The 26292-nt window shown below is 59.4% G+C and overlaps 6 protein-coding genes across 6 annotated transcripts; 5 read left to right on the top strand and 1 right to left on the bottom strand.

Annotated features, from left to right (window-relative positions):
* Positions 1-8118: 8118 nt before the first annotated feature.
* HRG_04994 (eukaryotic aspartyl protease domain-containing protein) lies at positions 8119-10466 on the top strand (the record flags this gene model as incomplete). The annotated part of the gene is made up of 5 exons (XM_044863465.1): positions 8119-8216; positions 8285-8412; positions 8512-8868; positions 8930-10271; positions 10385-10466. 5 exons carry the CDS (start codon positions 8119-8121, stop codon positions 10464-10466), a joined length of 2007 nt encoding a protein of 668 aa, XP_044722079.1.
* A 1257-nt stretch (positions 10467-11723) lies between these two features.
* HRG_04993 (FAD binding domain-containing protein) lies at positions 11724-13689 on the bottom strand (the record flags this gene model as incomplete). The annotated part of the gene is made up of 3 exons (XM_044863464.1): positions 11724-13146; positions 13211-13309; positions 13373-13689. 3 exons carry the CDS (start codon positions 13687-13689, stop codon positions 11724-11726), a joined length of 1839 nt encoding a protein of 612 aa, XP_044722078.1.
* A 2801-nt stretch (positions 13690-16490) lies between these two features.
* On the top strand, positions 16491-18124 carry HRG_04992 (RNA recognition motif domain-containing protein; the record flags this gene model as incomplete). The annotated part of the gene is made up of 6 exons (XM_044863463.1): positions 16491-16517; positions 16578-16711; positions 17103-17400; positions 17459-17551; positions 17606-17728; positions 17798-18124. The coding sequence occupies 6 exons, from the start codon at positions 16491-16493 to the stop codon at positions 18122-18124; spliced, it is 1002 nt and encodes a 333-aa protein (XP_044722077.1).
* Positions 18125-19142: 1018 nt separating this feature from the next.
* Positions 19143-20445, top strand: HRG_04991 (putative GTPase activating protein for arf domain-containing protein; the record flags this gene model as incomplete). The annotated part of the gene is made up of 3 exons (XM_044863462.1): positions 19143-19190; positions 19249-20037; positions 20122-20445. 3 exons carry the CDS (start codon positions 19143-19145, stop codon positions 20443-20445), a joined length of 1161 nt encoding a protein of 386 aa, XP_044722076.1.
* Positions 20446-20904: 459 nt separating this feature from the next.
* Positions 20905-21910, top strand: HRG_04990 (electron transfer flavoprotein; the record flags this gene model as incomplete). Its single annotated transcript, XM_044863461.1, has 3 exons — positions 20905-20955; positions 21060-21702; positions 21828-21910. The coding sequence occupies 3 exons, from the start codon at positions 20905-20907 to the stop codon at positions 21908-21910; spliced, it is 777 nt and encodes a 258-aa protein (XP_044722075.1).
* Positions 21911-24112: 2202 nt separating this feature from the next.
* On the top strand, positions 24113-25621 carry HRG_04989 (carbamoyl-phosphate synthase small chain, CPSase domain-containing protein; the record flags this gene model as incomplete). Its single annotated transcript, XM_044863460.1, has 4 exons — positions 24113-24310; positions 24380-25179; positions 25246-25334; positions 25395-25621. 4 exons carry the CDS (start codon positions 24113-24115, stop codon positions 25619-25621), a joined length of 1314 nt encoding a protein of 437 aa, XP_044722074.1.
* Between the last annotated feature and the right edge of the window lie 671 nt (positions 25622-26292).

The following is a 26292-nucleotide window of genomic DNA, read 5'->3' as shown; positions in this document are numbered from 1 at the left end:
TCGCGAGACCGCAGACAGGAGCTGTGTCGAGTTCCCATGCAAGGTTGAAGGTAGATATGTAGCTGACGAGGCGCTTGACGAATCACTGCTTGGGGGCTCGTGGCTGGACGGTTCGACCGCGAGCACAGCCACTGTTAGGGGTGAAGAGGAGGCTGGCGTGGGGGAACTCGGCCAGGTATCATCTGAAGACAAGGCGAGAGCCGACGGCGGCGGCGAGGGTGTAAGAGTGCTGTTTTTTGGATAGAATTGCTGGCTGCGGCGGCCCAAAGCTCCTGCAAGGCGGTCTCTTGTTAGCAAAGAGAAGACGAGGGTGTCGGCGATGCAAGCGCACCGCGTCTGGCGGCTACAGATGCGGACTGGGCCGACAGAGCTGCGCAGAGCAGCAAAGCCGTATCAGCTCTCATGGTTTGGAGGCCCTCGTCAGGGGCAGGCGACAACTGAGCGATGAGACGGGGTGAGCGAGGACGAGGCAGCGTCAGCCGTAGAGCGGCCGCGGGAGTCTCCGATGCGAAGACGACATGACCGGATGCCCTTGATGGAGGATTCTGAAGCGGCGAAGAGAGGATGTATACCTCGGGTAGGTGAAGATGGATGATGTAAAGGAGGTATATGAATCAACGAGGCGCGTGCCGAGCGTGGCAGAGCAGAGGAAAAGGGGGTCGGTTGCGAGACAAAAGCTGGGGAAGGGGGCCTCTGGCGCAGCTTTGACAGTAAGAATAGAACAGCGAGGCTGCTTCGCTTCTTCCCACTCTCTGTTCCTCTCTCGCTGGCTCTCGCTCACTCACTCACTCACTCACTCTAGTCGCGGTCCATCTCATGTATGTTGGCGGTGATGTGGATCGTGAGCAGACACGCGCGAGGTGGGCCGTGGAAAGACAAGAAAAGAAAAGAAAGAAAAAAGGTGAAGGATTGAAAAGGCTGTGGAGAACGGAGTCGTCCAACAGGACAAGGCTGACCAGGCAAGAGATGGCCTCGCTTCCTTCCTCTCTGGTGACTGGTGACTGCTGATCAGGCAATATTCTTTGGTCACGGTGGAGCCCAGCGCGCGGTGCAACGACCCGTGCAGTACCTTGAACAAGGCAGAAGTGCCGGTGGCGGCTAGGGTACCTGCCAGGTACAGCATGTGCCCCGCCACGAGCGGCTGACGAGCAAATTGGAGCCCGGCGCCGGTTCGGCCCTGTTGCCAGGGGCAGGTGGTGTCCAAGGATTGCCCATGTATGTACTGCAACTTACAAGGTACCGGTATATACACTAGGAATAGGATACAAACTGTCGGCTAGTACCCACTTATGATGGTCGAGCACCTACTGTGCAGACCCGATGCAGTTGCGACCTACAAAGTCCCTCGACTCGACCCAGGTAATCATGAAACGGCGCTCTCCCTCTGTGTCTCGCCATGACGATGCCCGGGGTAATCAAGGCTGTTTATATCAAAGTCCGCTAGCTCCGTGCCTTCTCCCTTCTCCACTGAGCGCCTCGCGTGACGGTGGAGTCTCTGCCCCCGGCCCGAATCCGGCTTCGACCCGGGGTCTTGCCCCCCTTGTACCTTGTACAGTGCACGTACTGGTGGGTACACACTCCCCGGTGCAGCCACGCGAGGCGCACAACGGCATATCCGAATGAACCACGGCGGGTCATGACTTGCGACGGGCACTTTGCTTTCCCGAAGACTGCCATTCAACGCGCCGAGGCATAGCTTATTATATCGTCGAGGTCGAGAGTGCAACATGCGAACATGCGACCTTGCCAGAGTCAGAGTACTCGAAACAAACCCGTCGCCAGGTGCTGTTCTGAGCATCGTCGTCTCCCTACCCTAGAGCCATGTCTACCACATTGAAGCCCAGCAGAAGCCATCTCCGGCGACGAACCCACGCAGACCTGGAAACGCCACGCCAGAACCACCCATTGTATACGCACAGCACAGCACTCGAACACGGACGTCAACCCTATGTACTGTACTATACATATGCATCAGAATGCACGACGCCAGTGGGCGGTAGCTAATCAACTGGCATCATTTTGCAGCAGAAAAGAGGCAAGGGGCACAAGCAGACCCAGCGGACAGCAGCCGCATGTGAGTTACAGGTCACCGAGCATATGCACGCTACCGACCAACAAAGACTCCGGCTGTCACAGTATGTAGGTGAGATATTGGAGATTTGCACAACATGGCCGTGCATGAGTACTGTACTCCCTGTCGCACACAATCACCAAGCGGATGGATACTCGGGTGTATCGGCCGGCGGCCCAGAAGGGCACGGCCCCAACCCATCATCGCTTGCACTGTGTACTCGGTACGCACCGGCGGTTGGCTTCGACTGGAATGCTGGAATTGTCGGCCATCTCACGCTGCTGAAAAAAACTAGCCTCCATTCCGGCGAAGGGCCAGTTTGTCTCAGCCTTTGTCATCGGTGGAAGCCCGCGAGAAGAAAAAAGAAGGCTCCAGCAGGGCACGGGAGAGATTGAGAGGACCCAAGCATGTGACGGACCACTGACGTGCCGCCAATGTCCGAGAATGTCTCGCTCCCCTCTCCTCTCCCGTTCTGGTTGCCCGAGACCGCTGTGGCTTGCAGGGTCGCGGGCCGGCTGTGCGTCCGGGGCGCCCGTTTGCCGTCGTGGATGGATGCGACGGCTGTGCTCTCCCGTCGGGACCGTCCGTACATGCACCACCAGCATGATCCTCACACGTCAATATGACGAGGAGCAATGGAGAGTCTCCAGCCTTGCGTGTATACACACTTGCCCCGGCGTCACAGCGTCCGAGGCCTGCAAGGCCGCCTCGGTGCGCCGGAACCGTCCCTCGTCATCCGAGCCGAGCACAGGCGCTTTTCTGGCCCGAGAAAGGGGGGCGAGGGACAGGACGGCACGGCCCATGACGGCTCGTCGGGTTGACAGCACCGCCTGACTTGTTGGTGCAGTGGCATGGGCACACAGATCAGCCGTAGAATTTCATCCCCCTCTCATGGAGAAACATGAAGAGAGGGACCCCCCCTTTCCCTTCCCCCCGAAGAAGCAACAACCCAAAAAAAACCCAAAAAACAAGGGCACCGACTTATTCGCATTGTTATTCGCAGTGCGTGTGAGCCTCTCGTGCGAGTCCCGAGGTCGGTCAAGTGCAGCTCAGGCCGCCTCGTTTCTCTTCCTTTTTCTTTCTTCCACGTATCCGTACTTGGGTGGAAATCATATTGTAGTACAATACAGTAGTGCATCCGCCAGAGATCTAGACCAGGACCCTTGGAAAAGGACAAAGGGCGTCAGAGCCACCGTTAGCGATGTCGTAGCCGCATCCGTCTGGCCGTCTAGGTGGCTTTGCGTGCAGCGCAAAATTTCCGGTCTCGTGCCCACGACGAGACGGGCAAAATGCCTGCTGCTGCCCTCGTACGGAGCGCCGCCAAGAAAGCTGAGGGCTTGCTGACCATCGGTTTGGGGTACCACGGCGAGGTCATTCGAGGCCCCGTCAGCCACGGAGCAGCGACGCCGCTCATTGGCTGCGATGCCTGCTGCGCCCGCGCTGTGCAGACATCCAGGCCGTACGACTGGTCAGAGGCGCTGCAAGGTACCCTGCAACAGGCTGCATGATACATGGCGTGGACGGATTTCAGTTGCCATCCGACGGGCGACAGGCTGACACGCAGCCTCTGCCCCTATTTGCTTGGAATTACAAGTGTAGGATGAGCAGTGCTGTCAGAGGCAGTAAAGCTGCCAATGACGTGGCAGGCTAACCGGAGGCCACGGGGCAAAATCCTCGAAGATCAGGCCATCGAATCCATCAGCTGGAATTGCGGCTCTGTCTTTCACATACGGCCATACCTGCTTGAAAGCATCCGATCCCGTCCGATCTCGGTAAATAAACCAGGCAAGGGGCAGATTAGTAGTTGGGTCGGTGACGACCAGCGAACACCGGCTGCTGTATGTTGGACCAATTCTTTTTGCTGTTATCGAGTGCAAAAACTTTGACTGGAGTTCCGGGGCACGATGGTGGATATATACCTCCGCTACCTTGCCTTGCTGCACGCGAGGGGCAGGGATGTTGGGGTGCAGGAAACACACGTGACGAGAGTCGGCGCCCTCCCGCAGATGCTGTGCTTGGTTTGGGGAAAAGGAGGGTTTCATTTTTCACCTCGTGCCGCTTTTCGGCATCCCCTGCTGTCAGCTGCATGGATCCCGGCCTAGGATCTGCCGAAGGGGATCGACCGTCGTCGGGAAAAGGAGGGTGTCTGGCCACGAGGCCGCCCCCCCTCTCTGCAGTCTGACGAGGAAGCTGAGGCTTGGCCGCTCGATGCAGCAATCGAGGCACTGAGCGGTACGATGCATGGGTCAGTGATGAGGTGCATGCACCCAAGGCACCTTGCGAGGCATACCGCGCTGACTCAGAGATGTCCACGGCGCTGCTAAGGAGAAACCACTCAACCCGCCTGGTGTAGAGGTAAACATCGCCTACGAATCGGCCCGCCGTCATGGCAATGGGCGCCCTTGAGCCAACTTTCCAGGTGCGCCCATGATTGTCCGTCTAAGGAAAAGAGACCGGAAACGAGCAGGAGACAAAAGAAGAGGCAACAAGGTCGAAAGGGACGCGTACGTGCTAAACCCCTTCGAGGCCGTTCCTTGCTTTTTCCCCAACCCCCAGCGTGTCTCCCGTCTTTTGTCTGGGCCCGTCGGGACCTGGAGGCGAAAAGGAAAAAAACACAATTGAGTGAGATGGGCGGTAAATTACCGTGACCGACACATTTGGACACTTGGCTGCCTCCTCGTCCGAGGGAGCTTCGGAATTGGCAGGGAGCTGCTAACCGCGTCTTTGTTTTCGGATTCATCGTTCTGGCCTCTCTGCCTGACTGTGGGACTGGAAAGCGTCATTCCGGATGCTTCCGCCCAGCCACTGCGACTCCCGGAGATTCGTCTACCCCATGTCCAGCCTTCCCCCCCCTCGGCCACCCCCCAGTCAGCGGGCGTGCAGGTGGCAACAGTGGATCGACGCTGGGCAAATTGTGTACCTAGCAGTACTGGGCTGTGGGGAGGTTTAGATGTCCTGACCTCTGCGATGCCTCCCACATGTTCGCCATCGTGTCAAGGTTGCAAAGGCGATAGGGTAGCATCCTTTGACAAATGGATCGGAGGAGATGGAACACGCGCATGCTTTCCGAGGGAATTCCTCGAGTCGCCTTCCTTGCACGTCAGTAGCTCGTCACCCCACAACCCACAGATACCTTGGTCCCCGGTGGCTAGACCGGATCTTGAGTGCCTTCGAGACGGACTAGGCAAGTGCAAATGCTAGCCCCGTAAAGCCCGCGACGTTGGCCCCCGAGCTCATCCTGTCGAGCTTCTAATTTGCGTGGCTCATGGATGGCTCAGAACTCTGCTCAAACGCTGATTAGCCTGTGTGGCCCCCCGTCCCTCCCTTCGCTCAACTCCCGCCGCGTGTCCGTGGCGGCATATCGCCAGATCCGAGACATCGCCAACACACAGTCTGGGCCAGATTTTTTTTGCAAGAAAGGGGGAATGGAATAATGACTTTGGGCCATGGCCTGGCCTCGAATATGGATACGCCAAGAAATATAGCTGCCATTGCCGTCGTTGCTTTTCCGCCTTTTGAGAGGGTAGCCGGGGCCCGTCGAAGCCAAGAATCGTCACCGTGAGATGGCGGGCCCTCGGTCCTGGGCAACTGGGGCAGATCCATGGTGGGCCACACCCGTCGGCCGTCCTTTCACACCGCTGGCCGGGAGGGGTCGTTGCCGCGATCGCCTTGCGGTTGCGCGTTCGCTCAATGCTCGAGAATTCCTCGGACGGGCCGATGTTGTCTAGGAGGGCAAGGGATGCCGCAGTCGACGATGATCTGCGCTAGGAAGAGGGAGGGGCTACTCGAAAATGCGCCCCCCTAAAGTATCCGCATTTGTACACTAGAGGTACATCTAACCTGGCACATCACCCGCCCCTCCCTGGGATAACGCGGGGTAAGCAAATACTGTAAGTTCGCAACGGGTACCTCGTTCTTCTCCCCTGCTAAGCCGTTGGAGGGGCCGATCGGCAGAGCAAGACGCCTACGTCGATAACACGAGGGTACCAACAGAGTACCGGATGCGGCCTGAAGTGCGAATACCGTCGTCGCCATCTTGCGCGGCAGTCACATTTCTGTCCGTTTGAGTCGAGAGATAGGTAGGTAGTTAGGTAATTACCTAGGTACCTACCTCTTTGCATGTGTCCGTAATTACCTTGTACCTCTTCGACGACGCGCAAGCCCGCCTATCATGGTCGCCGGCTCAACCGCCTCCGCTTGGCTCTCTGCTGCCTCTGGCTTAGCCGCCGTTTGCAGCGGCCGGCCGGCCAGCTGCCTCGTCGTCACGCGCACGCCTCATACCGACACTATCACCTCCGTCGCGGGGTTTGTTGTGTTGCAAGGCGACGCACCCTGGCTGGAGGAGAAGCTGCCTCATCGGGCCCGACGATCATGGCCGTGGTCTCAACTTTAACGCTACGCCCTCGGCTCGACGACAAGATGCAAAATAAGAAAAGGAAGGGGGGGAAAGGTTAGACTGCAGCGCGTTACCGCACATGTTCATGGTGAGTCAAGGTCGGCTCTATTGTCGCGTTTTGCATTCTCCATGACAAGCCACGTCTAGCCCCAAAAGAAGCATGCGTGGTGATGCTGTGAAGGCTCCGCACGTTCGTCCGGAGAGTCGTCCAACCCCATGTGTGGATGGTTTCGGAGAAATGACGTTGGTTCCCGTTTCGGTGACATCCGTGTTGTCGCCGCCCTGCCATGATCAGCCGGGCGTTTCCTCCCCTCCTCCTCATCCACCCCCCATACCCAATCTCGTTACGCTTTCAGGGCTCAGGGTTCGCTTCTCAACCATGGATCGCAGCCGGCTGCCCTTGGTACTTGCAGACCTGTTGCTTCCCAACCCTGGAGTCGAATTAATTGGCAGAGGGCAGAGCCATGCTTGTTATTGAGAGGAGAGGCCGAGGGCCAAAGACGGAGCTGAGACTGAGGAAATTGAGCAGCAGGGAATTAGGTCTACGTTTTGACTCGGGGCGGAGATCCGGCTACATGCCAATGTCCCTTGCTAAGGCACAGTTCGTAGCTGCACTGCAGTGCTGAGTCCAGCCTGTGCCGCCCTTGTCGGAAAGGGAAAAAAGCGGTGCTGTTGTGTTCAGTCGCTGGCGGGCCAATCACCAAAGCTATGGTATCCCTTTGAGTACACAGTAAATGGTTCACTCGTACGATGCCGCATTACTTTACCTAATTGACTGACAGTCCGGGACAGTACATGACTGCGCGGCTACTGTACTACAGCTGCCCGGGGGGCTTCACAGCTGGACGCGACACCCGGTGCTGGGGCGGCATCAGCTGCTAATACTTTTGAGTACTGTACCTAGAGCAGCAGCAGCAGCAGCAGCAGCAGCAGCAGCAGCAGCAGCAGCAGCACCAACAATCTTCCACGGTACTGTAGGTACTACTTCCTAGTAGTACTAGTACTGATAGTGGCCACAAACACCCATCCACACCCCGCCAAATCACGCTATCGAGGTACTTGGCAACTTGGCTGGTACTAACGGCTAGCCATCCTGAGCGTGTTTTAGCGTCCGTCTGTGTCTGTTGTCACCCTTGCCTGGACGTTCCGGAGACAAGTACCAGCCCGCTCCAGATGGAGGGAGGGGGGGGGGGAAGGAGGGCACATACTAGGCCCAACTTGGCTTGACATTTTCCCCATCTCATCTCAGCTGCCGCCCCCGTTCTGCCACTCTCCCGTTTCTCCTAGCAGTCCAGACTGCCGCTAGCAGCCGTCGCTCGACTTCGTCGCCCAAGCCCTGTACCCATCTATCTACTAGCCCTCCTCTCCTCCTTTCTTCCTCTTCCTCTTCCTATACCTTTACTCCTTCGGATCTCCTCCTCGACGGCCGCCCCCCTGCTCGCCCGCCGGCCCCTATATCGACGACCGCGGCATTGCCCGTCTCGGATTATGCGCTGCTTGCCGCAGCTACAGCGCCAGCATTGACGACGCCCCATGCGCATATGGCCCCTGAGCACCGAGCTTCCCGCCTCATGAACCCGCGGGCCATCGCCTCGACTCGGTGAAACGAACGCGTCGAAGCCACCGGCGTTGCTGGCGCCCGAGCGATACAATGCGATTTCCGGCCACCGCCGCCGCCGCCGCCATCGCCGCCGCCGGTGCCGCTTCCGCCTTGGATCCTGCGCCCGTTGCTTTGCAGGCCAGCGACTGGTTCGTTGACCCGCAGCTCTCTCTGCCGTGGGCCTGGTGTTTTTGACTGATGGGCGTCACCCTTGTAGGCTTGGCATCGACGGCAACTGGTCAACTGTATCCTTTCTCCTGGGATCCAACTCCGACCTCGTCAATGTTCTCATTAGCACGACTCTCTCCGAGTTTTGGGCCGTAGGCGCCGGGGGATGTGCCGGCAGTACGTGTCTTTCGTTCTCGCTGCTTGAGAGTTGCTGTCCTTGCCGATACGGCTGCTCTCGTCGTGCCTGATGGATGGAGACTGACTTTTGGCGCGCAGAGGACGCTCATTGCAACAATGCTCGCGGAGGCATCTACAACCCGAATAAGTCCAAGCATTGGTCTACCATGGGCCTATGGCAGTTGGGACTTCAGACTTTTGGCTACAACGACAACGGGGAATATGGCCTCGACACTGTCAACGCCTACAGCCCCATCACCAACATCGCCTTCGGCATGTCAAACGTCCTCATGGCTGCCATGAACACATCCAACCCCTTTCTTGGCTTCTTCGGCCTAGGCATCCAACAGGGCAGGTTTGGGGACATCGTGGCCGATTCTCCCATAACGCAGGCGGTCAAATCCTTCGGTTGGACTCCGAGCTACAGTTACGGCTACACCGCAGGTGCTCATTACCGTATGTCCACCCATGCAGTCGGGCCCTCGGCCCCGGGCGTCCGCATGCTGACCTAGTACAGGCAACACGGTTGTGTCGGCCACCCTGGGCGGCTACGACTCGGCTAGGTTCGTCCCGCACGACACCGCCTTCACGTTGGAGCAAGGCGAGAGCATCCCCCATACCCTCGTCCGGGGTATCCAGGTGGCTGCCAACAACTCTGGGGACCAGCCGGATATCTGGAGCTCCCCGGTTGAGATTCTGTCGGATTGGAACAGCTCCTTTACCGCCATGATTGACAGCTCCACACCTTATCTGTGGCTTCCCGAGCCCGTCTGCACTCGTTTCGCCGAGGCGCTAAACCTAACCTACAACAGCACCTACGAGCTATACACCCTTAGTAACGAACTATACCGTGACTACACCTCCAACAATTCACTCACCTTCACTTTCAGCCTGACGAGCTACGACAACCACGACAACTTTGGCATGCCCCTTGAAGTCCCTGGACTCGTCAACATCACCCTGCCCTTGCAGGCTTTTGTTAGCTTGCTCGAATACCCTTTCGCTCGGGGAGCCATCAAGTATGGCGATCCAGCGGTGCCATACTTCACTCTACGAAAGTCCAAGAACGATACCTTTGTCATTGGCAGGACATTCCTGCAAGAGTCGTACCTTATCACCAAGTTTGACGAATCTCTTTACTCAGTCCATCAGGCGCTTTTCCCTGCGAACCCTGAGCGCGATGCCAAGCTCGTCCCCATTAGACAGCCCAGCAATAGCCCCTATCCTCCGCCCCCGCGGCCTCACCAGGACGAGGAGCTCACGACGGCACAGATGGCCGGCATTGCGGTCGGAGCCGTGTTGCTGTGCACGGTCATCGTCGTCGGCTGCTGCTACTTCCGCCGGCGAAGACGGCAATCACGGAAAGGCAAGAGCAAGGATGATGTTGACAATCACAACGACTCAGCGTCCACTCTCGCCCCTGATTCCCCCAATACTCCAGTCTCGAAGATCTTCTCCAAGATAGTCTGCCGCAAGCACTCTCAATCACGACGAGGCGCTGCTGACACGGACAAAGCGGGAAATATGAACGATGCCGGCGTTGTCGGAAATCAGGCCCCCTTGGAAGCGCCAGACTGCCAGATCTACGAACTGTCAGCTTCGGCGGCTCCGATTGAGCTTGACGCAGGAAGTGATCGCCACTCTATCGGAGAGATGGAGTTGGCTACCGAGAATCCGCAGGACCTGAGCGCCTACGAAGTCGCACGGAGAAGGATGGAGATGCAGCTTCGAGGTCCTGTTCCTGCCTACTCGCCACCGACGGATGGAACCATTCTGCAGCCGGAAAAAGCCATGCCGAACCCCCGGCTCCTAGACACGAGCCAAGCAACCCTTCAACCTTTCCCTACATCGCCCATGCGGTCAGCTGGGGGAAGCTCACACTTGAACAACTCCCCGACGCCAGAGCTCTCCCCTGTTTCGCCCCGGGCAGATTGGCACACACATTCCACCTTGTTGCCATCCCCCGTTGCAGGGTCTTTGCCCTCGAGGTTCCCGGGCGCGGCCAGGAGCTGGGGCGATCCACTAGACCGACCTGCGGAGACGAGTCGATCTAATCCCGAACGTTCCACGGACTTTGTCGCTACCCCCCCTGCTTCCTTTCAACGGACAACCATGGAGTACTCCAAAGTTGTCTGTCTCGGGCCATTACCCGATGCTCTCCAGCAGAGTCAACGCGACACCTTGATCAAGCGTGTCACGGGTCCTGATGGTCGCGGCGTATCCAGGTCGCTGTTCAATCCCACGTCGCGTGCTTCCGAGGGCAGCTTAGGCAGTAACTTCACTGAAGAGGAGGAGATGATTGCAGAAGAATTGACACGTCAGGCCAGCCTGTCGCAAGCCAACCCCACTGATTATTATCGAGTTTCAACGAACAAGAGTGGCCCATACCTCCCTCCACTGCCATTCGAAGACAAAGGATCGGCCAAGAAGTGTCAAGGGCTGGACTCGGAATCAACGTACGGCAAGGTACGCCTCGACCCGGGCAGAGATTTAATTCATGTTCCTCAGCTGGCGGACAAGCGCTATAGCTGGGAAGATCAATGACGGCCGACACGCGCAGCGGGAGCGCATAATATCCCCGAGCTCTGAGTTGCACCTTTGATATATCCACCCTTTTCGACCACTTCTTTTCCTATTTCTCTTTTTACAACTCTGCTTTGGGGAAGATTTGGAAACAACAATAGCGAAGGAGTTCTGGCAGCGTGAGGTAGGGTAAGCAATCACTTGGGCCCTTCAATCGATTTGCTCTACGACAGCCCAACGTCCGAAACACTGGTTTTTCTTGTCGTTTGTCTACTGGGTTCTGACGGGTCTGTTGTTTTTTGATACTGGGGCTCAGGAGTTGGTCAGACTTGGTTGACGCAAGGGCACTCTCTTGCCATTTGATTTGATGCGCTTATGATGTCGAGTCTCATCGACGATGGATACTTCTGGAGACTCGGGCTGGTATGTGATGGGAACAGACATTCCGTGCCAGGGAAGGGGTCATGACGAGCATCAATGCCGCGCCCCTCCTTGCGTAGCACTATAGAATAAGAGAGCAAGGTCAGAAGGGCCGGCTCGCGGCGAGCTGGCAAATACTCGCATTCACGCATGATTTCTTTCTTCTTCTGGAACCTGGGATGGGCAAAGCCACTCATGCTCTAATCAAATCACCCTCTAAATCGATTCTCCTGACCGCCGTTGTGCCGGCTTCCCTGATTGACCCTTCTGGTCCCTCTTCGTATATGTGACGACCGGTTAGATGCAACGCCCGCACTTCTATTCTTTTCGCGGATCTTGATGTTGTAGGATAAGTGTGAATGCCCTGTCTACCAAATCTCCTGCCACCAAGTTGCGGCGTCGAGAATCTTCTTTTGCTCTTGCTCGTCGCCCGCTTGGATAAAGGGTTCAAAGACGGCACTCTTGCATGCGTCGGCCATCTTGGAGGAGCCGCCGCAGACGGCAAAGATGGGCTGCTGGGGAATCAGGCGGGCAAGGACCGGAGCCTCGCGGCGGACCAGGTCCTGGACGTAGACCTTTTCGCGCTGGTCGCGCGAGAAGGCGGCGAAGAGGGAGATGTCCCGGTGGTCGAGAGCGTGCTGCCACTCGGCAGCGAAGAAGAAGTCGGCGGCGCGGTTGCGGTTGCCAAAGAAGACAAGGACGGGGGCCGGGGCCGGGTGGGTGAGGCGCTCGTGGATGAGGCTGCGGACCGGGGCGATGCCGGTGCCGGTGGCCATGGCCACGAGGGGCCGGCGGGCGTTGGCCGGGCCGTGGACGGGGGAGAGGACGGGCTTGTGGGAGAGGTGGAGGGTGGCGCCGGGGGCCAGGTCGGCGAGGTAGCGGGAGCAGAGGCCTTGGCGGGGCTTGCGCAGGATGGTGCGGTACTTGACGAGGGCGACGAGGAGCTCGACGCGGGCGGCGCGCGGGTCCGTGGGGTGGCGGAGGGTGGCGCCGCCGTTTGCGATGCTGAAGTCGCGGCCGCGGATCAGGGGGAAGACGTCGAGCAGGCGCCCGGGGGGCACGCGGACCGAGGAGAACTCGTCGAGGACCTCGATGATGGTGCGGCGGGAGCGGGTCGCGTAGTCAAAGTACTCGTCGAGGAACTCGGCCGTGGTGAACTCGACGAGGCGCTCGCGCTGGTCGCAGTCCGAGGCGAAGTAGGAGATGCTCCGGAGGAACGAGCGGCGGGGCACGGCGGTGAAATCGACGTTGTGGAGCAGCAGGCCGCGCAGTGTGCATGGCCGGGGGGCCGCGTAGAGGGCGGGCGGCAAGGCATCGCACAAGGAGAGGTCGAGGGGCTGGTCGGCGACAGCTTCCCAGCCCATGAGGGCGATGAGGCGCTGGGCGTCGTCGGGGAAGTTCTTGGGGTACACGGTCAGGCAGTCGCCCGGGTTGCAGCTCAGGATGTCGCCGGGTACGGGGCCGCGCGGGCTCACGTCGAGCGACACGAGGCGGACGTCTTGCCAGTGCGTGTCGGGCGTCATCCGCTTGTTTTCGACAATGGTGGCAGTCCATGCGTCCGGGATGGGGAGGAGGTCCGGAGGTGGCGAGTCGGATTGGTGGCCGACGAGGGCGGCCGGACCGACGTCTTGGGAAGCGTCGGTCTGGGCTCTGAGCAGGGCGGGCTCGAGTGACCAGCGGGGCGGCAGGTTGACTTGGTCTGGGATGGGCTGTAGACCGCCAGGGTGAGGGTGGTGCTCGAGGAGATGGCTCTTCAGCTCATCCGCCCAGCGAACAAACGTGCCATCAATGCTGGGAGAGACAAGACGGCGCATCAGCACGCATAAATTGAGGCGCCTGGGGAGGAGCGTCGTACCCGTCGGGAAACTGCTCATCCGCCTCACAGGGGTCCATGAAGGTGGTGGCGCCGAGCTGCTCTAGGCGGCGGATCAGCTTGCGCGCCGCCCAGTTGAACCTTGAAGAAGACGAAGAAGAGGTCAGGCGGGGCGATGAAAGCCGGATTAGACGACGGACGTACTTGAGATAGGTACTGTCCCCAAGACCGAGGCACGTGTAGCGCAGGGAGGCGAGGCATCCGGGCGGCAGCTTCTTGCGCAGCAGCTTGCGCCAGAAGATGAGCGAGTTGTGCGGCATATCCCCCTGGCCGGTGGTGGAGACGACGAAGACGACGAGGCGGTGGTCGAGCAGCGCCGTGAGGTCGGCGGCGTCGAGCTCGTGAACGACGGCCCGGAAGCGCAGGCGCCGGAACAGGCTGCCCAGCTCCTCGGCCATGTCCTGTGCGTTGCCCGTCTCGGAGCCGTAGAGGACCAGGACGGTCCGGTCCGAGACGGCCATTTCGACAGACAGCGGTAGGCGTCGAGCGAGATGCTGGGGGTGCCGAGGTGTCTGGAGAAGTTAATGGAGGAGCAGGGGGAAGCGTGGTGGGAAAAGAGGAAACGTCGTCGACTTTTCCAAGTCCGATGCCGGGGCCGGATGGACGTAGCGGCCGAGATCTTATCAATCAGGGCCGGGCCGATTGTACTTTGTATCAAGTACTTTGTAGCGCTGCCATGTTTTTCTGCCCGCGCCTGGCACTCTAGCTAGGGAGGTACCTAGGTACCTTATAGTGCTGTACGTTTAGTTTAGTTTAGTTTAGTGTATTTTCCGTCCAGCAACTTTTGGTCGCTCAGGTCTCCGCAGGGGAGCACAGGACGTGCTGAGCTAGCAGGTGTCTACATGCTACATATCGTACACTTCACCCACTATCCAGCATTTCATCGGCTCAACGGCGCTCATGACAAACCTGTTGCCCGTCAGCGGGACGTCCAGGCATGAAGAGAAAGCTGTCCCGTGGTCAGATCAGCCAATTTGCTTCTGGGGCCTTGCAGCCCTTGATGACCTCGGCGATCGCATGGTCGCGAGACCTTGACGCCGCCCGAGATCGGAGCAGGTAACAGAAAGGATTGAGAGGAAAAGGTAGGGAGAGAGGAGAATGATGACCGTCTAGTGGCGTGGGCAGATCCTCCGAAGAAGGAGCTCGCTTTCGCCAGCCTGACGAATTTGTCAAAGTCCTTGCCGATTGCGCGGTTGATGGCTGCAGCCGGCCAAGGTGCAAGCCGCATACGATGCCGTGGCGCAACCTTTCTGCAGTAAAAGATGTGTGCTGGCTCTTTTCGTCTTCCGCACGAGCACGTCAGTCGCGCATTGTCGTGACCAAACCTTTCGTGGTAGTCAGCAAAATCCCCATGGTGGGTTCTTGCTGCAAGTTACGAAGCAGGGGCCGAGAGAGCGCCAATTCTGACGGGCAGCTGGTTGTGGCTTTAAGCCTCAGGTCTCTGTATCGCTCCGGCGCAGAGGCTTCCCACCAGGCCTTGAAAGCCTCTTCCGGCTGCTGTCGGGCAATCTTTCGCAGGTGCGCTAGCGTCGGGACGTTATCAGCGGGTTCTGGCAGTGATGCTCCCGCCTTTGCCAGAGCATCAGCCTCCTCGTTGCCTGGGATGTCAGCATGGCCGGGGATCCAATGGACCTCCACAGCTCCGTATTTTCGCGCCAAAGATTGAAACTCAAGGAAGACCTCTTGCGAGGAGTCGCTCGGCGTGCCCCGTAAGCATGTTGCGGTCGCGAGGTTGTCGAGGCAGACAAAGATGCGGTCAGTTTCTGGAAGGCTCACCGCAGCCTTCAACCCCTCCAACGCACCTTTCGCCTCAGCGTCGAAAATCTCGGCGGGCCTGAGACGGCCCTTGTCGCGCAAGACGGTGGATCCGTCCCGATGAACAACATAGCCATATCCGGCGTGGCCTTCGGTAGAACGGGACCCGTCGGAATAGACGACCAGAGTTCGGGGCGATAGTGCCTGGAGCCAATCGCGAAATTTCTTCGCCGTCTCATTTTTCGATGCACTCTGCAGAGGCGCAGTCTGCTCTTCGACAAATCCGCGCTGCAGCAAGGCAGGCTATAGTGCTGTACGGATACGGTGCAAAGGAAGGTGTCGGGTAATACGGATACTTGAACCATACAAATCCAAGGCAGGGATAGCGAGAGACAGCAAAATGCATGGGTATTGCGGGCATGTGTTTACGGAGCTGGGACTCTTCTGCAGCGCCGTCTCAAGAATGACGGGGCCGCCTTTGGGACCATCCCCAGCCGCCTCGTTGTGTTCCGGGACATGGCCGCACCTTTGGAGAGAGAGCGTAGGGAGAGCGTAGAGAGAGCGCGTGCTGGTTCCTGCTCTCGCTGTTGGCTGCGTGCTTGGGCTCTCCTTCTGCTTGAGGCTCTGATGCTACTTGCAGTTGACTGCGGCTCTTTCTTGCCTCAACAGCCATTCCTCTGCCCACTGTGTGCCCCGAGTAGGACGAGCATGCAAGGTACAATACGAGGCGACCAAGCAGGAGCCTTGCATCCTCGTCTTCCCGCCGTGACTCAGCAGCAGCAGCTCCGCGTCGTACCTGCCCGCCTGCCTCGAGGCGTCTGGCGCTAGGTACCTAATCTGCCCTTGCAAGTACTGTACCTGAGGCGTGCTGTCGCCGAGTGCCTGCCGTACGTACTGATGTACACACAACAATGCGCCCGTGCTGTACCGCCCCTCTGCAGGTGCTGGTGCAGTGCAGGCGCCTTGTTGCTGCTGCCGCTGTACCGACCGCCCCACCAGAGGCGCTGACGAGGTACATACCTCGATAGGTAGACATGTCTCTTTGGCGGGCGGTGTACCTCCAGCAAAGCGGCGGTACTCGCCAGCCCGCATTGTTTGCTGGCGGAGCGGCGGTATAGCCCTGGACAAAGGTACCTCTCGCTCTCGACTAGCAGCTGCTGCAGCAGCAGTAACAACCCGTCTTCCAGTAGCAGCTGGCAGCAGCGGCCCGGCCTACCTGCGCGACGAGGCCCAGAAAAATTATTTCAGTTGTTCGCGACTCGAGCTCAGGCACCGCCTCGTCCCCCCCCTTTCTCTTCTCCTCCCCTCTCACATATCACCAAGTCAAAACTCGAGTGTCTCCGCGCAACGCATCGCCGTCTGTCAACCTCAACTTTGATCTAGGGCACCAAGCTACCCTGACCCATCTCCCCCCTCATTGCACCAGAGTTCAACCCCCCGAGTTTCTCCCTCGACCGTGTGCTTGCGACCGTCATACTCCCAGTCAACACCACCTCCATCCATCACCATGTCTGCTACTACCAACGTGGAGAAGGTCAACGACGCCGCCGTCAACGACATTACAACCGCTCTGAGCAACACCTCAATCACTCAGCCCGCCGACGACAAGGCCGCCGCCAACGAGGCTGCCTCGGCCAGCGCTGCTGAGGGCCGCCGCCTGTACATTGGCAACCTGGCCTATGCGACAACTGAGGGGGAGTTGAAGGACTTCTTCAAGAGCTATCTTGTGTAGGTGCACGCTCTGCTCCTCTATTCTTGTAGCCCTCAACCTGCCTCGTCTCCTGCCAACGAGCCTTCTTTCCCCGGGCTTGTCACGCCCGCCACTCCCTTCAGCAAGTCGCTGGCTGTGCTGCGATATGCTATTTTCCCCCGCCGCGTTCCTCTGACCGCCTCTCTGCCCGCGGGCGACATCCTTGCTGTCACTACACCACCACGATCGCCACCGATAAGCATCAAAGCACTCGCTGTATTTTCCTTCTGTTTTCCCGCTCCTCTCCATACCATGCCCCGCTCGAAGAATCCCCGGTCCAGCTCGCCGGCGAGCCCATCGGCTTCCCACCTGCAGCCTAGCCTCGTGCCCTCCGTTGCTGAACTCTACGCTGACCATGCCTTACCACAGTGAGTCTGTTTCGATCCCAAAGAACCCTCGCACCGACCGTCCCGTTGGCTATGCCTTCGTGGATCTTTCCACCCCTACCGAGGCCGACCGTGCCATCTCAGAGCTCTCGGGCAAGGAGATCCTAGAGCGCAAGGTCTCCGTCCAGCTGGCCCGCAAGCCAGAGGCTGCCGGCGACAAGGCCGAGGGCGCCAACGGGGATGGTTACGGCCCAGAGGGTTCCCGCCGCCGCGCCTCTGGCCGTGGTCGTGGCCGAGGTCGCGGCCGTGGTGGACGCGCTGCTCGCGGCGGTCGCTTTGGCGTATGTTTGCCCATGCATGCCCGGAAGACTGCTTCAAAATGACTAAATGGGACTCTAGGAAACCGGTGAAGACAAGAAGGAGGGCGAGACCAACGAGACGGCCGCCACTGACGCCGCGGCCGCCCCGGACGCAGCCGAGGGCACCACTGAGGTGCAGCCATTGCAGGACATCACGAACAAGGACAAGGCTGACGGCAACGCCAAGAACTCCAAATTCCAGCCTCGCCCCCAGCGTGAGCGCCGTGAGCGCGGCCCCCCTGCGGACGGCATTCCTTCCAAGACCAAGGTTATGGTGGCCAATCTCCCGTACGACCTGACCGAGGATAAGGTGAGCATCATCAGGCGAGAGTCGACGGGGCTTTGGCGGCTTGGGACACGAGGCTAACAGTGGCACCAGCTCATTGAGCTTTTTGAGGCATACGAGCCTTCCTCGGCCAAGATCGCCCTTCGACCCATCCCCCGATTCATGATCAAGAAGCTCCAGGCCCGTGGCGAGGCCCGCAAGGGCCGTGGCTTCGGCTTCGTCACGCTGGCCTCGGAGGAGCAGCAGCTCAAGGCTGTGGCTGAGATGAATGGCAAGGAGATTGAGGGCCGTGAGATTGCCGTCAAGGTGGCCATTGACAGCCCTGACAAGACTGACGAAGAGGTCGACGCTGCTCATGGCGAGGAGGGCACCAACAACGCCGAGGCTGCTGCCGAGGCCCCTGCCGCAACCACCGCCTAAATGGCAGGCAGTGGCGCCATTGACGATTGGGGATGCGTCCCTGCTGGATGAGCATACTTACAATATGGCTCGCGATTTTCAATGATATCTCTTACGGTAGATGCTCGCTACGATCTGAACGGCCGTGGTGTCGGGGACTGGAGGACCGGCTCGGGGGACCACGCATCAGCTGCCTGGGCTCTCGGGGAGGCTCTGTCCGACTGCGCGGCTGTGATTTTTCCCGGCAATGTTTCTCCAACCCTTCCGGAGGACAGCAAAAGTCGTCCCCTTTTTTCAATGTATCTGTACTTATTCTTCCTCTTCCATCACGATTCTGCTGGGTTGTAGAATAGCTTAAGCGGGAAAATGGCTGGGAAAAGGGACAGCTTGGTGCAATACTTTTTAACAAAAAATGGAGGCGTTCTTTCCTTGAATGATTGGCCATCGACGGACGGTGAGTGAGGCGCTGGGCAGTCGAGGAAGCCAACGGGTTGGCGACAGTGTTGTCAGCCGATTCTGGCGATTCTGGCGATTCTGGCGACGGAGAGGCAGCCCCAGGTAATCGTAATCAAGCCTTGGGTCTGAATGTTGTTTGCCCGGTGGCTCTGGCACGGGAGACCAAGATGACCCGAGAAGCCTAAAGCGCATACATAACAGCCGTGAGGGTAGGCCATGACGTAGGTAGGTAGCATCATCATGCCAGGCAAGGTAGCACGAGCACGTAGATGTTTGAATCACGATCTTATGTATATGGGGGATCTTGGTGGTGGCACATTTGATGGCCATGGAGGCACTGAAAGCGCCCGCAGCCACCAAGTAGGTGGTACCGACAGAGGTGGGTACCCTTGAAGGTTTAGGAGGGAGGGTGCCCGCCGTCGGCGCCCCGCCGCAGGGGTCTCTCTCCCTTGGCCAGGACAGGGCATTGCATTCCCTCGAGGGGCAGGCGTCAGATCGCACATCCCGCAACCACCGTCACTCGCACGAGTCCAATCTCTCCCTCTCTTGCTCTCCCGGCTCGGACGGACGAAGACGACGCGCAATGGCTTCCAAGGCCATGTGGGAGGTGGACCCGGAGACGCGGTCCAAGGTGAGTCTGGCCACGGATGGGGGCATCGCCGAGTCGCTGACCCCCGAGCCACCAACAGCTGGCCGCCCTGCAAAAAGAGTCCAAGAACAACGTGTGCTGCGACTGCAATGCGCCCTCGCCGCAGTGGGCGTCGCCCAAGTTTGGCATCTTCATCTGCCTTTCCTGCGCCGGCGTGCACCGCGGGCTCGGTGTCCACATCTCCTTTGTCCGGAGCATCTCGATGGATGCCTTCAAGGCGAGCGAGATTGAGCGCATGCGCCTGGGCGGCAACGCGGGCTGGAGAAAGTTTTTCGAGGACCACGACGACACACAGATGAGGGGCCTCAGCTGGGACGACGCAACCATCGCCGAGCGATACAGCGGCGAGGTGGGCGAGGAGTGGAAGGAGAGGCTGTCCTGCCAGGTCGAGGGCCGCGAATACGTCCCAGGGGCCAAGAAGCCGGCATCGTCTCCGCCCCCGTCGTCGTCCGCGACGCCACCGCCGGGGCAACGGGCTACGCCGCGGACGGGCACGCCGCTCGGCTCGATGGCAGGTCGGGGTCAGAGCCCCCCCGGCGCCGGCAAGGTCAAGGTGGACGATAGGTACTTTGCCAGGCTGGGCGCGGACAATGCGTCGCGGCCCGACGACCTGCCGCCGAGCCAGGGAGGCAAGTACGGCGGCTTTGGCAACACGCCGGGCCCGGCGGCGGCGGCGGCGGCGGGGGGGCAGGGGGGCTTGCCCAACTTCGAGGAAGTGCAGCGGGATCCCATGGCGGCCCTGACCAAGGGCTTTGGCTGGTTCACGTCGACGGTATCCAAGACGGCCAAGAATGTGAACGATGGATATATTCAGCCCACTGCCAAAAGCGTACGTCTACTCCCCTTTCCCCTCAAGCCCCCTCTCCCTCCCCCCTCGGGACCGCACAATCGCTGAGCGAGGACTACGGAACAGATTGCCGAGGGCGAATTTGCCAAGCAGGCGCAACTCACGGCCGGTCAACTGGCCAGGCAGGCGCAGTTGGCGGGCCGGAACGCGCAACAGGGCCTGAACCGGTTCGTCGAGGGCCCCGACCACCACCACCAGCACGGCAGCAGGGACGCGCTGCTGGACGAGAGCCGCAAGGACTTTTGGGACGACTTCTCGAGCCTGGCGGACCAGCAGCAGCAGCGGCAGCACGCCAAGAACAGCTCCATCGGGACGAGCGCCATGGGCATGGGCAAGAAGGGCGGCGCGGCGCAAAAGCCCAAGGCGTCGGACGAGTGGGACGACTGGTGAGCAGATGCATGGATGCGTGTGCGGTTGCGGGGACTGGCTTTGCTGGTGGCGGCAGGTGGCTTTCTGGGTTAGATGGCGTCGAGGCGCGTGTAGGCATGGGATGGGATGGGATGGATTGTCGTTTGGCATGGGAGTGTGAGCTTTTTCTAGGTCTGTTTTTGTCCCGTGAGCCGACTTGGTACGAGTCGAGGGCTCTTACGAAGCCGGTTTCGCGGTGTTGCCTGTCACCCTACGACGTCTCTATGCATGACTACTTTGGCGACGAGGGCAAAGCCACCGCACTGCCAAGACTGTGCTTGGAGCGGCTGCCGAGGGGCTTGCCGTCACGTGATGTGGAGAGGTCCGAGGTTGGAGCCGTCCTTAGCCGGGACAAGTCGGATCCGTCACTGTCGTGAGCCGGACGCTGCCTCTCTCAGCCACCACGCGAAAACGAGCCATTGATCCGCAACCGCCGCCGCCATGTCTGCACTCCGGATCCTCGTGCCCGTCAAGCGGGTTATTGACTATGCCGTACGTTTTGAATCCGAGCTAAACGGCGCGCCGAGGGGGAAGGAGGAGGAGGAGGAGAAGAAGAAGAAGAAGAAGCCAGAATTAACGCAGTCTTCCACGCACAGGTCAAGCCGCGGGTCAACAAGGCGCAGACGGGAGTCGAGACGGCGGGCGTCAAGCACTCGATGAACCCGTTTGACGAGCTCTCGATCGAGGAGTCTGTGCGGATCCGCGAGAAGAAGCGTGCGCCGGGGGGCGTCGAGGACATTTGCGCCATCTCGGCGGGACCGGCCAAGGCGCAGGACATCTTGCGGACGGCCATGGCCATGGGAGCAGACCGGGCGATCCACGTCGAGGTCAAGGAGGGTGAGGAGCTGGAGCCGCTGATGGTGGCCAAGCTGCTCAAGAAGGCGGCGGAGCAGCAAAAGAGCAACCTGGTGGTGCTGGGCAAGCAGAGCATCGACGACGACGCGGGCCAGACGGGCCAGATGCTGGCCGGGCTGCTGGGGTGGCCGCAGGCGACGCAGGCGAGCAAGGTCGAGTTTGGCGAGGGCGACAGCGTCGTGGTGACGCAGGAGGTGGACGGGGGCGTCGAGACGATCCGGGCGAAGCTGCCCATGGTTGTGACGACGGACCTGCGGCTCAACGAGCCGCGCTACGCGAGCCTGCCCAACATTATGAAGGCCAAGAAGAAGAAGCTGGAAAAGATGACGCTCGAGGACTTTGGGCTCGCCAACGAGAAGCGGCTCAAGGTGCTCAAGGTGACGGGTACGTCTTTTTCTTTTTGCTCCTTTTGTCCTATTTCTCCCCCTTTGCGCGCTTTTGCACGATCAAGCGTCAGATTCCCCACAGAGAGGTATTATCCCGGATGAGCGGCTGACGAGGTGAGACAGAGCCGCCGGCACGACAGGGCGGTGGCAAGGTCGAGGACGTGGACGGGCTGGTGAGCAAGCTCAAGGAGATGGGTGCTCTATAGAGGCTCGGCCAATGGTGATGGTAAAATCAGCCACCCAGAAAAATAGATGACAAGACGGGGTGGTGCTACGAGAATGCTACGGCGGGAGAGGTGGGCCTTTGGGCTGCGAAATGGTCGGGTTGTATGGCATGGATGTGTACATAGCGCTCCGGCCTATCCTAGGGGGGCTTAGAATGGATGAGAGGTTTTTTTTGTCCATTGGATGGTTGCTTGTGATTGCAGTTGGTTGGGCTGAGGTGGTTGAAGCCCGGTTTGTTGATGGGAGGAGGGGGGGAGAAGGAGGCGGGCTGGGCATCTTGGGTTGGCCCAGCGCCGGGCCGGAACCGGGGAGTACGGGGGTATAGGGGGAAAGAATAGAATGGAAAATGTAGTACATACTGTACCTAGAGCAGAGTATTATTTTATGTACAGTATATAGCTTAATGGAGTTGACAGTGCAAGAAGAAACAGCCGGTCAGCAAGGTTTGGGCTGTCGAGAATAGGGCGTGCGCGGTGCCAACTTGGAGCGCGCCCTGTCTGGCTGGGCTCTCCGGGTTACTCCCCCCCCCCGTCGCCACAGCGATGAATCGAAACGATGCAGGAATAATACTCCGTTACGTGGTAAAAGGGAGAGGAAGCAAGCAAGACGGCTCAGCGCCTGGATCCGCCATCCTTAATGCGCTGCAGCTGTGCCGAGCTTGTTGACCGCCGTCAAGAACTGCTGCTGCGGCTGCAGGTGCTCAGGGTACATGCGTGTATCCGGTACTTGGCGCCGACTGGGCAGTACAAGCGGCCGTTGGGGCCGGCACTCTGCATGCATTCGCGCGGCTTTGGTCCTGTAGCTTATGAGAGTCGGCACCAAAATGCGCAGGGGCCCAAGTAACTGCACAAATCGGTGTGGATTTTCGACAATGGCTCCCCGTGGTTGTCGAGAGTCATGAGTATGAGGATCCAGAGTGAGGATCCAGAGCAGCAAAATGCAAGGCAAAAAAGAAGATGCGTCGTTGGGTGGTAGCGGTTACTAAGAGCCGTGGCAGGCGATGCGAGCGACTCCCATCAGTCGGTCGAGTGGGGCCTCAGAGCTGCACTGCAGGCCCCGGCCGACGAGCTTTGACAGTACGGAGTAGTACTAATGAGTTAGGGAATACGAGCCAGGCAGCCAGGCAGCCAGGCAGCCAGGCAGGAAGGGAATCAAATAACAGCAAGAGTCGTGACAAAAAGAACAAAAGAACTCTTCCAAGGCCAGAGTCCAGGTACCCGCGACCCTCGGCCGTCTCGACGGTACCTCGAGCTAGTACTACCTAGTAGCAAAGCAAAGCCGCCTAGCCGCTCACCCGCTACCGCTGCGGCGCCTGCTGTCAGCTTGCAGGGGCGCCCCCCCGCGCTCGCATGTTCCCCAAACGTCGACTCAGCGTACTCTGTACTCCGTACCTCTGGCTCAATACTTTAGTAGGTACTTGCTGCAGCGCAGTCATGCTGAGCTTTGCTCGCCAGCCCAATGGTTGGTCTGACTCCCCACGTCTCCGCTTTCGCTACCTTTTTCTCCCCCCCTCTCTCTCACCCGCTCCTCTTCCTCCTCCTTCATTCTCACACCCGCCTCTCAATCAATTCTCTTTCTCTCGTCAGCTGCAACCTCTCTTGCACCATCCACACGCACCCTGGACGTCGCGTCGCACACAAAGCCGCCAGCCGTCTTTCCCCGCCATCCCCCCCACGTGTCCACGGCATCGCAAAGGAAACAGACCCCGGCCCGAGCAGCAATTAAAAAAGACGCCCCGGCTCGTCTCCACCGACTCTCCTGTCTCCTCCTTCTTCTCCTTCCTCTTCCTCCCGAACGCTTCCCCGTCACCCGCTCCGCTGCACTGCGTCGGCACCAATCCGCCCTTATGAACGGGCGCTCGTCGGTCTTCACCTCTCAGGTACGCTTTCCCCCTTCTCTCCCCGGTCCCTCCATCTCCATCCCCATCTTGCTCTCTTCGTCCATCCCCAACCACCTGTCCCTTGTCGGCTTGACCATGTGGCTTGCATACTGATGCGCGCCTCACCGTAGGATTATCTCTCTGGTACGTCGTCTCGCCATCCGACTCCTTGGCCACCGAGGTTCCTGCTAACCGCCCGCCATCTAGACCACTTGTGGAGGTCCCTGTCATCCTAGACAATTTCCCCCATCTCCTCGACTGCCCTATCTTGCATCTACTTTATCCCTCCCTGTCATTGGTCGCCATGCTTTCCCGACTGGCCATACCCTTCGCCAGGCCGGCGGCCAAACCCGCCGCCGCCATCGCCGGCCGCTTTGTCCTCCAGGCCCGCCTCCTCTCCCAGCGCGCCGCTGCCGCCGGGAGCACCGGCAGGAAGATGCCCTTCAAGGGCCTGCGGGCCACTGCACCCGTGGCTTCGCTGCCTGCCACCTTCACCATTCGAGTAAGTGGCCGCCCACGCGGGCAGCCCTCGTGCCTCTAGGCCAGGCCTGCTGACCAAGTCGCCTCGCAGGATGGGCCCGTGTTCCAGGGCAAGGCCTTCGGTGCCAACTCCAATATCTCGGGTGAGGCCGTCTTCACCACCTCTCTCGTCGGCTACCCAGAGTCCATGACGGATCCCTCCTACCGAGGCCAGATCCTCGTCTTCACTCAACCCCTCATTGGCAACTACGGCGTCCCCTCGAGCGAGCGAGATAGCTTCAATCTCCTCAGGCACTTCGAGTCCCCCCACATCCAATGTGCCGGCGTCGTCGTCTCCGATGTTGCCCTCAACTACAGCCACTGGACCGCTGTCGAGAGCTTGGGCGAGTGGTGCGCTCGAGAGGGTGTCCCCGCCATCTCGGGCGTCGATACTCGCGCCATTGTCACCCATCTCCGAGAGCAGGGTTCTTCCCTCGCTAGGATCTCCATTGGCGATGAGTACGACGCCGACGAGGATGAGAGCTTCATCGACCCTGGCCAGATCAATCTGGTCAAGCGTGTCAGCACAAAGGCTCCCTTTGCCGTCGAGTCGCCCGGTGCCTCTTTCCACGTGGCCCTTCTCGACTGCGGCGTCAAGGAGAACATCCTCCGCAGCCTGGTGAGCCGGGGTGCCTCCGTGACCGTCTTCCCCTACAACTACCCCATCCACAAGGTTGCCCAGCACTTTGATGGCGTCTTCATCTCCAACGGCCCGGGCGACCCGACCCACTGCCAGGAGACTGTCTACAACCTAGCTCGCCTGATGGAGACGTCGTCGATTCCCATCATGGGGATCTGCCTCGGCCACCAGCTCCTGGCTCTGGCCGTCGGGGCCCGCACCATCAAGCTCAAGTACGGCAACCGGGCCCACAATATCCCCGCTCTGGACCTCACCACGGGCCAGTGCCATATCACCAGCCAGAATCATGGCTATGCCGTCGACGCCAGCACCCTGCCCAGCGATTACAAGGAGTTCTTTGTCAATCTGAATGATGGCAGCAATGAAGGTAAGTCCTTGGTGTTCTCGCCGGGTGCTCAAGAAGAGAAGCTTATTTGACGTGTTGTAGGCATGGTCCACAAGACCCGCCCCATATTCTCCACGCAGTTCCATCCCGAGGCCAGGGGCGGTCCCATGGACAGCGCGTACCTCTTCGACAAGTACCTCCAGAACGTCCAGCTCGCCAAGAACGCCCAGAAGGTCTACAAGGACAACCGGCCCAGCCAGTTTCTGCTCGACATTCTGAGCAAGGAGCGAGTCGGCGTCGACCCCACTCCTCTCGCCAGCGCTGCGTAACGACATGCAGAAGGTCGATTTGGAGGAGCTTTTTAGGCGACGAAGCTTTTTGAGAGGGAACATGGTCTGTTTGTTCACGGCGTCTTGTCGCTGGGCTGTGATCTTCGAAGATAAATCAAAAAGAACTTGGAGGAAAAGTAACTGGTGAATTCACGGATTGGATTGCTCCTTGAAATCCCCCAAGTTTGTCATTTCGCGTCTTGTGTGCATTCATCTGGTAAACCACCACCGCCTGCCATGCTGAAACGTAAGGTGGCGGCCTGTACCGAGCCTTGTCCGGGGTCCAGCCCCCGTCCCGCCCCCGCATAGCAGCTCAGGCCTCCATCACAAACCCCAAATGAACTCTCCAACTGTCCTCTCACTGTATACACGAGCAATTGTACAAGGTATGATTAGGAACAAGGATTAATGCCGAATATGTCTTGGCATTCATTGCGACTACGACGGGAAGCCGCGCACCCCGCAGCCCCATCACGGCCTCCCCATGACCAAGGGCAACGCCAAATGCTCACGACCCGATTCAAGAGGCAGTCTGCACGGGCGCTCGCCACCAGTCGCGTCAACCGTGAAGGTGCCGCCCTGTTCCGGCGAGAGCGCGTGCAAAGATGCCCACCGATGGTCGACTCAAGAAAAATGCCCCAAGACAGAAATGGCGCTCGCGGTGCTTATGA

The sequence above is a fragment of the Hirsutella rhossiliensis genome (assembly GCF_020360975.1).
Source record: "Hirsutella rhossiliensis strain HR02 chromosome Unknown scaffold00004, whole genome shotgun sequence".
NCBI lineage: Eukaryota > Fungi > Ascomycota > Sordariomycetes > Hypocreales > Ophiocordycipitaceae > Hirsutella > Hirsutella rhossiliensis.
Note: the sequence above shows the minus strand (reverse complement) of the source record. Positions and strands in the feature narration are given on the sequence as shown.